Below are 16244 nucleotides of genomic sequence, written 5' to 3'. Positions count from 1 at the left end.
CAGGAATAATGGTCACAAGCTGGCAGAGGGTAGATTTAGGCTAGATATCAGGAGGCACTACTTCACTGTCAGGGTGGCTAGGATCTGGAACCAACTTCTAAGAAGTGGTGCAGGCTCCTACCCTGGTGGTCTTTAAGAGGAGGTTAGATGTACACCTTGCTGGGGTCATTTGACCCCATTACTCTTTCCTGCCATGGCAGGGGGTCAGACTAGATGATCTGCTCAGGTCCCTTCCGACCCTAGAAACTATGAAACTAGGAAATTTGATACTGCTAAATACTTCCAATTATTTGGTCCATGGTATTTACAAGTTCGACATCAAGAATTAACACAGGGAAGGGCATTTTGTGCCTGCTAGCTTCTCCATGATCTCTGCCAGCTCTGTGGTTAGTCCAGTAAAATATTTCACCAAAAGAGAGAGAAAAACTGCTTCCTGAATATTCCCTGGGACATTATAGTGACAATATTCCAATGTTGCCACCCCAGAAAGGACACACTCCAAATTATAAAAAATTTAGATCCTGACCATTGGGTTCATTTTCCCATCAGAATATTTGAGTTGTTGATCCATGCAGTTACATACTTAGCCAAAGCCTTGGAGATGTTTTGGGTACTTTGGAGATATAAAACCTTATATCTCATGGAAATGAAGTACCACTTTATGTGTACAATACTGTAAAAATAAACTGTTGGGTAGATGTTCTTTGAGAATTGCATGCCTTTTTTAATATTAAGAAAGCATCAATCATTTTAACAGCTTTACAATCAACAACAAAGACAGCTTCTTCAGCAATTCCACAAGAAGTAGAATAGTGCACCACATGCTACAGAGAACAAAGTATGAAGATGGAAAGTCAAAAATGGGTAAGAGTTCTTTTATTATGTTTATGATAATTATTCTTCCTCAGTTGGGGGTTATGAGGACTACTAAATAGCTTACATTTAAACCCTAGGAAAAGTATTTATGGGATAAACTGTGAAAACTGACAGCACTGATAGATTAATTTACTGAATCAATGACAGCTGATTGAACATTGTAATCAATTCATTACCAGATTGTTCATCGGGAAGTGGTATATTTGTTTTCTTTGGTAGCTGTTGAAAGTTTTTATGTGCATATATGCGAAGTTGCCCTAAATGCTAAATTTAAGTAGCTCCTGCCCCAAGACATTAATATTCATCATACCTCATGTTTTTAAAGTTCAATTCTGATTAACTGGTGATATAATTCAAAAGATACAGTACAATACCCTGCTTTCTTTATATTTAAAAGTATATGTTAAATATGTTTAACACTATTCATTTTAGAGGACATTAGAAGCTGCCACATTGACACTGGTAATTAACTTTTTTCGTATTGAAAAAGAAGTGTTTTTATACACACATTCTGGATTTTGCCAAAGTATTTGATCAGTTTCTTCTCAATGCTAACTGAAGAAAAAAGCCAAATCTATTGGCTATAAATGTTAGCATATACACATTTAAATCAAAATATCAGAGAACACAGAATTTTATGCTAACATTAACTTATTCATGTTGAATGTATATATTTTTCGATCTACATCTGAAAGTCTGATTTCTGGCAGAAAGTGTAATGTGAATGTGTAAAATAGGAATAAATTGATATCAGTACAAGAATCCTAGCTTTTATTTTTCCTGAGAGAGAGAGATTGTGTGTGTGCAATTTTGATCCTAATTTAGTCTAGTCCATCACATCCTCTGCTGCAGTTCAGTTGTACAAAATATGGGGTGAGATGTGCAAAAGAAATTATGCCTTTGTATTTGTTCATTCTGCTGTGTTTGCCACTCATTCAAGGTGATTGCACCTCAGCTCTGTTGAAGCCTACTCTGAGATTTATCTAACAACTGAAAAAGGCAAGGTTGAAAAGGTAGACTGAAATGGGTTAACAGAATACATCGAGTGACCATACATACCTTTCCTTGCTATAGAGTGTACCTATATTGACTTTATGCCTTGGGAAGATCATCCTTATAACAAAGTAATCCTTCCTATGTCTGTAAAACCTCTATTTATTGTCAGAGGAAGGGTGCAAACAGACTGTACCAGAGCAGGGTATCTCTCTCCAAGATACAAGTACCAGCTGTTGTAGGTCCAGCACTGATGTAGCCAAGTCACCCCCTGGTATGTGCCTGGACCCTACCTTGCTGGCCCCCTCTGGCCTCCCAGAGTTGCATCTTATTGTCTTTCTTTTCATGCCTTGATTGTTACGATTCAAATGGGGAATGGGGAATGGTAGGTCCTTGTCTGGGCTAAGGCCCCCTGGCCTTGACTCACTTTACTCTGGCTGGGCTCCTTTGCCTAACATCCACTATCTGGGTCCCTCAGCTCCAGTGTTTGCTGTCTAACACTGCAGCCCTTCTACTAACAGCAGTTATAGACCCTTCAAAGGGTCTAGGACCTGGGGTACACCCACCTTTCTCCATGGTCTCCTCCACCCCTACAGCCACAATCTGGTGCTCCGGTATTTAAATACAAACAAAAAGATGTGAGTATTTGCTCTCAAACAAAAGGTTGTTCATTGTGGGTTAAGACCAGACCATGGCAAAACTATCATGCAAGACCCCAACATATTTATTGTTGACAGCTTGATGGTTCAGAGGCTTCCTGCAGTTTCCCTGAAGCCTGGAGTCCTCCTTCCTTGCCTGGTCTGGCCCCACTCATTCCTGGAGCTCTGCTTCATGCAGCTCACAAGGCCAAACTGCTACCCTTGCTTTAGGTCCTGGCCAGATGTGTCTCTCTGGGTCACCTGGCCTGCCACTTCTGCCTCTGGCCTGTCAATCACTGGTCATACTTGGCGCAGGTAGCCATTTTATTCAAGGGCCATTATCAGTTTGTCCAGGAGGCTGAAGCCAGCCTCTCCTTCAGAGGTAGGGGCCCTTCAATTAGGTAAAGGGCCCCATTGTACCAACTCTTGATGATGGATAAGAAATAACAGTTTTGTCTTGGTTTTTCAAAGGACTAATTACTGCCTCTTTAAACAATAACTTATTTTTAGCATCATATTATTTTCCCTTTGTACAAAAGCTGAAATGAAACATTCCTTGAAATAGTATCTATAACAAATTCATAATGAAACTAATGGTTTTCTTTTCTGCCTAGGTATTAATAGGCTTCTCAATAATGGAACTTATGAGGCTGCATTTCCACCACATGAGGTACCTTGTTTAATTTAATTTACCTTTAAGCTTTGTATTTAAAAATTACATTTGGTCTAATGGTTTAAGATGCTACTTTACCTTTATATTTTGCTTTAGAATGCTTCTTTAAAAAAAACACTTCTCAGACTTTTATTTATAATGCTTATTTTGATATTAAGTTATCTTCTCTCTCTCTTTCTCTCTCATCTAGTATAGAGCAATAGCTTTCCAGATTACAGTATATTTTTTAAATGGACATTTCCTGTGGAATTGTTAAAAATTATATAAAATAGAGGTACACACACTTTGTGGGCAGTAGCCTAGGTAAGTAGTGTGGTGCTGGGCTGTGGGCCAAATCCAGTGCACAGGATTGATCTGTGGGCCCAATCTAATTAAAGCCCTGCACACTAAATAAGGCCCTGGCCCCCTGTGTATCAGATTAGCCCCCAGCCCCAGCCTTGATCCAGTTTTCAATATAGGACCATTTTACCTGGCATTGGGACTTGGAAATATGGTGGTATGAGAGAAGTGGAAGCATTAATTACCATCACTCTGCCAAATTTCCAGACCTGTGGGGAGCCCCACAAGTCAGATGACATGGTTCCATGGACTAATCTGGTTCGACACTACTGACATACATTGTTTGAATTAGTTGCTCAAAACTATTGTTGTATACTCTATACAAAATGTTCTGTTTACTATTAGGCTGGGTACTGGATCAGCAAAATGGAAAGTGATGACATTTCAAATGTAAACAATTTTCTTCTAGCCGTGGAGAACTTTTCCTTTAAGATAATCTCTTTGATAGATTAAGGACCTAATCTAATTTTCACTGAAATCAATTAAAAGATATCCTTAAATTTCACAGGGCTTCAATAAAACCCTTAATGGTTTTATTAAGAGATATAAGAAATACATCTTTGGCTATCTTATTCAAGAAGTGCAAGACTTTACATTGAGTACCATGTCATGATTAGTTCATTTGTAGCAGGTTGATTTATGTGTCTGTCATTAAGCTGGTTTAGTTGAATATGTGTGACACCATAGTTTCAAATAAGTGATTTCAAAGAACCTACCCACTTGTTGAGAGCAATTCTTTATTTTACATTAGTGCCCCCAGAGACCTAGTGCTTCTATAACCAGAACAAATGGAGGGAGCAGTACTGGGATGGGAACCTGGAGGCTGGAAATTAACCTCTTATAGGACACATCTGGCCCATGCGCAGCCAGTTCAATATTCCTTCTAGACATACCATTCAGAATACTGTAGTTATCCCTCCACATATTATTGACTTTAGAGGAGTGCTAAACATTCCACAAAAAGAAAAAGAAGTTCCTATCTGTGAAAGCTTTTTCTCTCCTCTATAATGACACACTCCCACTTCTACTCTCCCCGATATGTTTCTTTCTGTAGGGTAAAAGTCCTTAAGTAGATTACAAACTATTATCCTAATGAAATCGTATTAGCAAGCAATTACTTTATTGTAATTGCAGTATGACAGGCACTGGGGATTAGAATTTTTTTTTGCTTTATTTTAAACCTATTTGACACAGCAAGTTCACTCCAGTGTGAATGTTACTAGCCTTATACTCTTCCATGTTACTAGCCTTATACTCTTCTGTGGAAAAACAGTGGAGGGAGAGGGAGAGAGAGAGGGAGAGAGAAAGAAAGAACGTCTAATGAACAAATAAATACAGTTGCAGATGTGCTTTACATATGGCTCCTATTTATGGTAGCGTTGTTTACAAAAGAAAGGGAGGGAGGGAAATGTATCCTTGTCCCTATGCTGAGGCTTTTTAAATGTAAAATAAATGTGGTGGGCCAAATTCTGTAGTGAATTATGTACATACTGTGTTTCTCAAGTAGCTTTAATGAGATTGTAGAGAAGTGACACAAGAGTAGAATCTGTTCTTCTTTTTAATGGACTCCTTCTTGAAGCCTGTCATGAAATGAGGCCAACTGTCTGTCTTGGTGTGAAGTGCTCCAAAATGAACACACGTCATAAAATGAGGCCAACCAATGAGCTTTTCATATTAATTAAGAAAGTAAACATTCCTGTATTCAACTGAGCTCTACAAATCTCCAAAATGGCTAACTTTAAACTCTGAGGTCAACATTGTGTCTAATTTCTAACTTTAAAGGGCATCCCACACTGCCATAGGCTACAGACATGCAAAAAGCCCAAGGTGGAGTCAATCTAAGTTGCATAGTTTTCTATATGCAGCATAGTTAAAATTGGTAGCAACCAGAAGACACATTTGCCTTGGGGTTGCGGGGGAGGGGGGATCAAATCTTAGACTGGGTTTTGTCACTTTTGAACGTGTACTGGACTTCTGTTCTGTTACAGTATAGACCATTTTCCAATAAAAGTGTAAGATCTGTACCCAGCCTAAGACCGGTTCTGGAAACCCTCTCAAGCAGCCAACTGTGATTCTCCCATTTTTCCTACTGCATTGTGGTTTGGCTGGCTTAAGCAGTCACCCAGTAAACAGAATAATGTTAGAACTGGTTTGGAATTGTTTCATAAAATATGTTTTTATTGAAAAATGCTGGTTCATCTCAATGAACTTTTCAAGTGTCAGTTTTGATGATTCTCCTAATTTGAGTATTTACAAACTGTCAAGATATCTCGTATTGTTTCTCAAAAAGAAAAATTGATTTGGGGTTTTGTTATTGTTGTTATTTCAAAATTTTAGTTCATCTATGTTAAAAAGGAAACTTTTTAAAAAAAATCCATCCCATGAGAATTTTTGGGAAAGCTGTTTCCCAACCAAATGTAGATAATTTGTAAACCTAGAATAACTTTTGCAGCAGCCCCACTCACAAGAAAAACAACTGAAATATCATCAATCAGGTGCTTGATCATGAATAGCTACCTTAATGTTGTTGGCACTCTGAAGATAAGCAGCACCTGGGAGAAATGATTGACAGTATCATATGGGATGGCATGCATTTCCAATTTTATAGATGAGGTTCTCACATGATCCACTTTATAAATGTTACCTTTTCAGTGCTGGTTCTTAACCAGAGGCAGGGTCAAAAGTATCAACTGAAACAAATGTTATCCTATATCCTATATTTTACAATGTGTCCTGTTCATGAGCAGAAGTATTTCTCCACATCCATTGATGGAAATTAGATCTAGCTTTCTGCTATCAAGGCATACCTTGTAAGCCATAGGATTTTAAAGAAATAGCAATGAAGAGGAGCTCAGGAATTCATCTAATCCAGAAGTATCCAACTCATCCTAGACTCTGGACTGATCTGGACCTCAGGATTCCTCCTGGGCTATATCCACAGTCTCAGTGGGACTGGTGAGGATAAGAGGGTAGCAACAGGGGTTGGGTAACCCCTGCCTTCGCTTGCCATCTTACTTTCAACACCCAAGGCTGCCAGGACCCAAGGGCTCTGAATTCTACCTCAAACTATGGCCCTACTCCCAACCCCAACTTTTGCTAGCTCAACAATAGCCTAGCAGGCTGAATGAAACAGTGCTCCAGGCTGGATCCAGCTCAGAAGCCATCTATTTAACATTCCTGATCTGTGCAACCCTCAGATCAAGGTAGGATCATTCATGCCATGGTAGGCATCCATGCCAAGCTAGGATCATCAATGCTAGCCCATTCCCAGTATTTATCTACCCTCACTTTGACTAGTGTCTGTGACCACAGGGAATATGGCAATAAGTAACTGTCTTAAATTGTAACAAGGAAATTTATTTTGGATTATCTAGAGACCTGCTATCACCATCTTCTTCAAAATGACTGCTGTTGATATATTCAAAGACTTATCAAATCGTATTCTCAGTCTTCTCCAGAATGAATAATCCCAGTTCTTTCAGCCTTCCCTCATAAGTGATGTTCCTAGACCTCTGATCAATTTTGTTTCTTTCCACTGGATACGCTCCAGTTTGTCTGTTTGTCTTGGTATGCAGTGACCCAAAATGGACATAGTACTGTAGGTACAGTACTGAATAGAATCACTAATAGGTGACACATCTGTTATTGCAGGCTGGTATATTTGTTGCCTCACATTCAGCTTGCGGTCTACTATAACTCCCAGGACCTTTTCTGCAGTACTTCAGCCTTCACTTTCCAGTCTATATTTGCACATGTAATTGTGCAGGACCTTTTACTTGCTGTCACTGAGTTTCATTCAGTTAATTCCAGGCCACTTTCCCAGTTTATCAAGCTCATTCTGGCCTGATTCTGAACATAATCATTTTGTGCTTTGCCTTTAAAAAGTGTTGAGTTAGGTTAGAGAATAAAAAAATGCTTTTAAATAATGGAAGAATATTTTAAATAAAGCACCTATGGAGAGCAACAAGGTCTCAAAAATTTTAAACAAATGCAAACCTAACCATGCTTCAAAGCATCTAAGATATTCAAGATCATCTTCAAGACAGTATACTAAATCAGACCATACATTTAATCGTGTTAAATTCAAATAAATAGTTATTATAGCAGAATGACTCACTAAGTGAAAAGTAGTAGTTAGTTGTGTTGGTCTAAAGTCAGTCAGAAGGCTAGGTTGAGATGCACCATTATAGACTAAATAAATAAGATGTCTATGTACAGAAAGAGTGAGTGTACACGAGTGGTTCTGATGAAGTAAACTTGGTTTCATAAAAGCTTGTGTTCTCTCTCTGTATATTCTTTAGTTAGTCTCTGGGGCGAAGCACAGACGGTCAAAAAGCCCACGGCTGAACCAGTTCAGTCTTTGCTGGTTAGTAGGTGTGTGTGAAGTGGACCGTATTCGATTCAGATTTGACCTGAATCAGGGACAGTGATTTGATTCATTGATTTGGATCACTGTCCCCGATTCAATTTGGCCAAATCCAAATCTGAAGATTCGATGCTGATTCAGAGAATTTGTGATTCAGACATAGACACAGCTTTTAAAAAAATTTCTACATACCTTGAGGTACCAGGCATAGCTCATGAACACTGAAATGCTGGGGCACCTTGAGCCCTCCACATGCTTGGTGATGAACCCAGAAGTGGACTGGAAGTATTTCCGGTCTACTTCCAGGTCTGCCAGTGAGTGTGCTGCAATCAGCCAAAGTGGGGCCCCGGCTGACCCCCCAGACCCAGGAGGCACCAGTCATTGAGCTGGGGGGATGTGGGGGAACCCCCTGCATGCTCCTCGGTGGACCTGGAAGTGGACTGGAAGTGCTTCTGGTCCACATCTGGGTCTGCTGCCAAGCATGCTGGGGAGCCCCCTGTGCTCCTGTGAGACACTCCATGTGCCCCAGCATCACAGCATTCATGAGCCCCTGCTACCTAGAGCTATGTAGAAAAAACATTAAAAGCTGTGTCTCTGTCTGAATCTCCAAATTTTTGCAAATCTCTCCGAATCAATTCGGGGGTTCCAATTAGATTCAGAGAGATTAAAGGGTCCTCTGATTTGATTTGGATTCAGAGATTTGGCCACCAATCAGGCCGAATCTCATCTGACTCAAATCAAGGACCGAAGCTTTGCACAGCCCAACTGGTTAGTTGAAGCTGCAGAGATTGAACTGGCAAGCCAGTAAACAGACATTCACTTTTGATTCAGAAAATGCAGGCACATGCCTTTAGTGGCTAACGTCAGAAGCCGGGGGACACTAGGGCATGCCTCCCAGCCCACCAGCTCCAAGGCTTCCCCCCCTCCCTGCAGCTAGCTCGGGGGTGTGGCCAAGCCTCACCCCAGAGGTAGCTGGAGGGTCTGCCTGGGATTCTTGGTGGGGGTGGGGGGGAGAAGTGCCTGCCAGGCTGAGGAGGGGGTGAATGGGGAAAAAGATAGTGGCATTTATTTAAAGGTTGAACAAAAATAGTCCTTTATTTGAAGTGAGCATGTTTTGGACAGAAGAGAACAACCCTGTAGAGTCCTACTGACTGTGATTATGGACTACAAATCCCAGAAGCACTGGAAGAAGGAAGAGGAAGTGATGAAAACCCCTGCAGAGTCCTGCTGATGTGGATCTGGACTGCAAATCCAAGAGATCTCAGGGCAGTAGGAGGAAGAAGTAAACACACAGACTATTCTGGGATGCTGGGGAACACTGAGTTAACTTGAACCAGGAAGGGGTCTGGGACATAAACTAGTTTGACCCAAATCAATTAAGTCTGATACTAGATTCAACCAGGTTTATCTTAAACCAGTTTCAGCCATTTAATGACTGGTTTATGAGCAGTGAGCTTTTGTTCTGTTACAGGTTTAAACCAGTTTCTGAAGACTTAAACTGGTTTATGTGTACCTCTGTCCCTAGCCTAAAGGTGCATATCTACCCTGCCTTCTTACCAAGTGAAAACACTGTCTTGAACTGGAGTCCTGGTTTATATTTGAAGTTAAATGTCCTGATCTTCTTATTGTACCTTATGAATGTAGACCATAAAGCTATCACTTGGATAAAAACCTGAATGACTTGATTTTTATATTACTTTCATAAACATTATTAAATGCCTCAAGATGGGATTTATGAGGCCAGAATAATACCACCTCTCATATTCTCATGCAGTTTTCATCATCTCAAAATAGAAATGCTGTAGACAAGTGACCTCACTGTTTCTTTCACTTGTAATCACAAGTAAGTCTATTAAAATCACAAGTTACACAGACGAAAAGAAATTAGAACTCTGAAATCCAAAGGAATATAGCAGAGTAAATTAAACCCAAAATATATCCACATATATGGTTCTTGGGGGTATTAAAAGGTATCTAAGAATGAAATACACAGAAATGAGTGTAAATCTATAAAATAATGAAGTCCTGTTGAAGAATGGTGGTGCTGTAGAAAATGTGCTTTGTTACTGAAGTGTAATTATTCCCTAGAGGAATAGGTTATAGAGATGTGCAAAATGGGCCATATTCAATTCCGTTTCAGCCTGAATTGGGGATAGTGATTCAACTTGTTGGTTCAGATCACTGTCCCTGATTCAATTCTGCCAAATCCAAATCTAAAAATTCAATGCTGATTCAGAGAATCAACAATTTGGCCATAGATACAGCTTTAAATATTTTTTCTACATACCTCAAGGTACCAGGTGGCTTGTGAATGCTGAGATGGTGGGGCAGATGGAGCACAGGGGGGTATGGGAGGGGTCCCCAGCATGCTTGGCGGCAGACCTGGAAATGGACCAGAAACACTTCCAGTCTACTTCTGGGTTCTGTTCCGCACCCTCCTAACTAAGTGACTGGTGCCTCCTGGGGCAGATATAGCATCCCACAGCAGCACAGGGGAGGGCAGGGCCTGTGTGCTCATCAGAAAACCTGGAAGTAGACATGAAGTACTTCTAGTCCACTTTCAGGTCCACCGGGGAGTGTGCTGTGGAGCCCCCCCGTGTTCCCCTACCTCACCCATCAGCCATGGGGGGACCCTGGATGCACCCCCAGACCCAGGAGGCACCAGTCACTTAGCTAGGAGGGTGCAGGACAGAACCCAGAAGTAAACTGGAAATGTTTCTGGTCCACTTCCAGGTCTGTTGCCAAGCATGCTGGGAGCCCTTTCCCTGCCTCCCCTCCCCCCCCCCGGGCTCCTGTGGGATGCTCCATCCACCCCACCATCTCAGCATTCACAAGCCACCTGGTACCTTGAGGTATGTAGAAAAACATTTAGAGCTGTGTCTATGTCTGAATTGCCAAATATTTCTGAATCTCTCTGAATCAATTTGCAGAGTTTGGATTCAGTTCAGAGAGATTAAAGGGTCTCCTGATTTCATTCAGATTCGGAGAGTCAGCCACTGGAGCTTTGCATAGCCCTAATAGATTATTTTGAGGAAGTTTGTAACCACTTGTATTATATCAGGCTTAACTATAAACTGAAGACTGCATTCCCTAGGATAGTCCGCAATTCATGAATCAGTGGATCTTCCTCATAAATGTTTCTTTATTTATACTTGTACCTTGGGTCCTGTTCAGTCTCTGTTTTTCTCTAGTACAATTGCAATATAATGTTATTTCTTTCCATGCTTCAGGGAAGTCACAAGAGCAGACATCCCATTAAAACACATGGAGCTCAAAATCATAGACACCTATTATATGAGCGCTGGGCACGATGGGGAATGTGGTACAAATATCAACCTCTGGATTTAATCAGGTACTAATCCTATGTAACACAACTATTTTTCAGACCTATGAAAAGCCAGACTGTAGAAAATGACATATTCTGTTAAAAAAACTACACTGATATTTATTTATTATAAACATATATATATATTTTAAGTAAGAGCAAATTTTATACCTTATTCTAGAATTTCCTATATTTCATGAGACAAACTAAGGTCCTAGTTGTTTGTTCCACCACTGGGTTTTCACACTGGGGGGGATGGGCAGTAGAGTATCTAGTGGAGTGTGAGCAGGGCATGAGCCCCAAGCACTTATTTTGAGGGGGCAGCGGACTGACTGCCCCCAGTAAACCCACACTATTGGGAGCCCCTGCAACCAGTGTTGGAGGAGCCTATCTCACAGATGCCACACCCAGAGCCTTTACCTGAACCATAACAGCTGCTTCCCAAGTCCACTGCCCCAATGGGTGTCCCGCCTCCCTACACCTGCAACAGGAATCACCTCTGTGCACAGTCAGAAGATTACTGCTAATTAGAGGAACTTTTAAACACTTAGTTTTAGTAGGTTTCCTGTATATGTGAAAGGACTGATTTACCTAAAATACTATTAACTCTGTCAATTACCAAAACTAAAATCATTTTCTAACTAACGCTGCAGCTTTTGCTTTTTTAATTTCACTTACGTTGGACCATACAAATATTTTGGTACTGAGGTTTCAAAATGAAAGGTGAATCTTAAACTCATGTTCCCCGTGTTGCAACACTTAGCTCTAACAATCCATGTTGTTTTGTAGTTGACTAAATAGTATTTGGGGGAAGGCTCCTCTTCATCCTTTTCCAGTCATTTTGATAGGCAAATCAAGTACCGTATTTACTCAACCCAAGATGAAATTTTCTTCCCCGAATCAGCATAGGAGAGAAGAAAGCCTTGTTAAGTATCAGCCCAGGGCAGGCTAAAGCTGGAACTAAGCCACCACCTGCCCTGGGTTAGGATGGCTTGTTTGTTGCGGGATGGGACTCACAAGTGGGGAAAGATGTGGGAGACTATGGGATTGGCAGGGGATGGGTGAGACCTGTGTGCAGCTCAGGGGCAGTATGGGGGACACTGTGATGCCTACCCATCTCCATCTCCAGCTATCCTCTTCTCTGCCCCCATCTGACCTGGCCAGGAGTGTCTGTCACTTCTCTCTGGCTGGCCTGGGGCTGCCACTGTTGCTGACTGCCTTGGAGCTGGAGCAGGAAGTAAGTGGTAAGAGACGGCAGGGAACAGGCATTGCAGGAAAACAGGTACTATATGGATGTTAAGATGAAAGAAACATCGTAGTTTGGAATCCAGTGATTCTGAAGAATATTCAAACATATGCTACCAGCTACATACATATTTGGATGAAATATTTTAGAGACAATTCTGTGAATCTGTTCATCTGAAATCTAATGGTAAATGGCTTATTTGGCTATTTTTCTGTTCATTTAATTGTAAGTTTGAAAGTTCTACCCTCAAAAGGGAGTGGGGGTGGGGTAGGCTGCAAAGGGGAGCAGGGGGGGTAAAAGGTTGGGAGGGAAGAGGCACAGGCAAAGGGTTAGGAGTAGGGTTGCAAGGGGCAGGAGCCTGACCTTTTACTCTTTGCCACTGCTTTCCCCACCACAGCAGTAGGAGTTACCAACTTCAGATGACCTTCCAATAATTAGAGTATTTACATGGAAAACTATAATACACACATAATTTTTTATGTATACATTCTAATTATTGGAGTGTCATCTTAAATTCAAAGTCCTCTTGGTTTTGGGAAAATACGGTACTTGACAAACACTGGACCTACTGATTCAATATTAATAAATACAAATATGTAGTTTTGTAAGTTCCTATTTTTCTGGTGCTCAAGTTTATGCATGTTCTTAGTCATTTTAAGGACATTACAGCTATAATGTGCCCAGGCTCTGCCTTTATGAAAAATGTGTTGGTTAGATCACGATTAGTGCCAGCATGATATTCTGCTATAATGAAATAAAATGTATCTAGCATAAGCGCTTCTAAAAAGACAATAATTTAACATAGATTCAATGATGATGGTTTCCTCTTAGGATGATTCCAATGCTATAAAAATGAGCAGGGTCATTTATTTAATGCTTTAAAAAACTGTTTGCTTTTTCACAGGCGATATTTTGGAGAAAAAATTGGCCTTTATTTTGCTTGGTTGGGATGGTATACTGGAATGCTCATTCCTGCTGCACTTGTCGGACTGTTTGTTTTCCTTTATGGATTGTTTACTATGGACTCCAGCCAAGTAAGGTATGATGTACAATAAGATCCCATTTTAAAATACCACAGCAGAGCATTATTTTTGCCAGTTCCATTACTTGTTGAAAAATCTAAGGCAGCAGGGCTGACTTAAACAAAATACTGTATTTCTTCCATCAAACTTTAAGTAACTTAAAATTCTGTTGTATCACAACAATCAAACAGTTGATGAGCCAATTCTGCTTCCAACTATATCCTTTCTCTTCAAGTCCTTTACTGAACACAGTAAGAACTGAACACTTGTCACTTGCAATAAGGAAATGTACCAATATGTATACAACATTTTCCACTCTATTTGTGAGGAAATTAAGCAAATAAAGCACATAAGTACATAAGATATATTGCAAATGACTACTCTGTAGTAGTGGTTGCTGCAGTGAGGCTACATCATTAAAAAATAGTTAGAAATTCTCTTTCATTTGGCCTGTAGACTGAACTCCATGGTTGTTCATAGGTCTGTATGAATAATACAGCTCCAGAAATTCAACTTATTTTCCCCATGCACCAAATAAGACAATGCCATTCAAATTCTGAACCCAGTTCTCCTTACTGGTGTAAGTTATAGACTATAGCATTAGAATGCTGGCTAAGGAGATTCCGAATCAGTCCCATAATCATAAAGTGAATAATGAAACTCATGAAGTCAGTGTGATAGAGGCAGTATCTTTTACTAGACCAACTAGACAGTTGCAAAGAAAATGTTTCTTTATTTGCAAGCTTTCAGGCACATATGCCTGTCCTCAGGCATAGAAGAATGCAAAGATGTAAAATTTCTCCCAGGCAAAAATGAAAATTTATATTGTACAGGAAAGCTGGAGGGTGGTGTAAGTTCTCCTGGCTGGAAAATTTAATTTTAGCTGGGGTAAAAGTTGCAGCAGTTTATATACCTCAAAGGTGTCTGATGGCAAGCAGGATGTTACATTATGCTTTGTTCTTCTTAAGATATTTCATATTACACAGGAGGATTGGTGATGCTCCTGGAATTTTTTCCCTGTTATGGTGTTTGTTTCAGGAAGGGATGGTGTCAACTTTAGGAAATAAGTGACATATGTCCTACGCTCAAATATCTGATGTATTTTAAAGAGAACTGTTTCTAAGGAGACACTATTATTCCAAAACTTTCCGTTAATTGTGATTAATTTTTCTAGTGCAGTGTTAACCCAGGGGAATAGAACATAAAGCTTATTCTACCATTTTGGTACATTGGATGCTGAGATTGTTACTTAATGGAGATGAAATTCATAGAAAATTGATGTTTCTTAGCCTTTGAACATGGAACACTACCTTTCTTTCAGAAATCATCTTGTTCCTGGGTTTTATAGCGAGTTATTATATTGTCAGTCCTACAGAGCTGCAATTAAGTTTAGTTAGATTTAACTGTTATAAACCAAAATGTTCAGAGATGACTATTTCAAACAGTATTCTCTATTAAGATTTCAGCCTTGGAACAATGTAATCTTCATTAATATTGTTTTTATTAGCATAATTGTATCTAAGAATTTTAACATAAAATGCAGAAACAGTCCTTGAAACAAGGACTGGAACCTATACCTCTCCCCCTGTCTTCCTAGTCCCTTCTTCCCTACTTCCTGGGTTGTGCTTTAATTTCTAGGCTTACACAGTCATATTCTGTCTTGTGCTCTCTGTCTCATGGGTGACTGGTGCCACTTTACTCAGGGGGGCACATGCCCCCTCAGCAACCAGCCAGCAACTGGGGGGGTTCCCCCCCACAGCCAATCTCACCAACTGGGGTGGGGTCCCCTGCAGCCAATCTCACCCTCCCCCCCATGCACGACCTACACATCGTCACTACTCTGTCTGGCCAAACAAGTCTTGAATTTTTTTCTGCATAGTGAAGCATCTTCATCAGTAGGGATGGAGAAGAGTCTCTTACCTGTTAGAGGTTAAATGTCTTTGGAGAGGCAGAAGGTGTGAGTTTGAGTCCCTCAGGCAGAAGAGGGAACTTTCAGTTAGTGGGCAGGTCCTCCAATTAGTAAGCATTATTATATAAACACAATCACTGCACAGAAATCGAGCGAACTATGGAAACAAAAACCTTCTGTCAGCCAGTGGATAGACTAACAACATAATTCCAGCTATTATTTAGTTTTTAAAGTGCTTTGGAAAAGTATTGAATGAATGCTCATTGGTGGAATTCAGAATTTATTATTTATCTTACACTCTGTAGATGTTACATATGCATATGCAGAGTTCATCACCGCTTAGCAGGACTCTGACTGAACTGTTACATTCTTGCTAAAACCCAGATTCAGGAAGTAAAGGAGGTAGAATTTAAATCTGGAATTTCAACTTTGTGCTAGGGTATTATAGCAATTTCATAATTTGGAAAATTGCCCCAAAGCCTATGCTGTAATTTGAATTTCAGTATAATGCTATGCCATGCCAGATTGAGTTTTTATCTTTTTACAGCCCATTATCACAAATTGTCAAGTAGTGCAATTATTTTTCTAGGAAAACAAAGTATTTGGACACCAGCCCGGACATAGTGGGGATTACGGAAACATGGTGGGACTCAACGCATGATTGGGCGGTGAATGTCAAGGGATATAGGCTGTACAGGAGGGACAGGATAAGAAAGAGAGGTGGGGGTGTGGCACTCTATAATAAGGAGGAATGCACATCCTCGTCAATTAGCAAGGAGTCAGGGGAGGGGCACTCTGAAGTGCTTTGGGTTAGAGTACAAGGCAGTCGAGGGGAAAGAGACTTAACAGTGGGAGTC

At 40.4% G+C, this 16244-nt stretch overlaps 1 protein-coding gene across 3 annotated transcripts in view; it reads left to right on the top strand.

Moving 5' to 3' along the window:
• Positions 1 to 16244, top strand: part of ANO3 (anoctamin 3) — a 445370-nt gene that overhangs the window by 364605 nt on the left and 64521 nt on the right. For all 3 annotated transcript variants that reach the window (XM_019551829.1, XM_019551827.1, XM_019551830.1), the window contains 4 exons: positions 758 to 864; positions 3122 to 3177; positions 11116 to 11237; positions 13361 to 13495. In XM_019551829.1, coding sequence (XP_019407374.1) covers positions 758 to 864; positions 3122 to 3177; positions 11116 to 11237; positions 13361 to 13495 — 420 coding nt within the window. The remainder of the gene's footprint in view (positions 1 to 757; positions 865 to 3121; positions 3178 to 11115; positions 11238 to 13360; positions 13496 to 16244) is intronic.

This window comes from Crocodylus porosus, unplaced genomic scaffold (assembly GCF_001723895.1).
Source record: "Crocodylus porosus isolate Cpor-Errol unplaced genomic scaffold, CroPor_comp1, whole genome shotgun sequence".
Classification (NCBI taxonomy): Eukaryota; Metazoa; Chordata; order Crocodylia; family Crocodylidae; genus Crocodylus; species Crocodylus porosus.
Note: the sequence above shows the minus strand (reverse complement) of the source record. Positions and strands in the feature narration are given on the sequence as shown.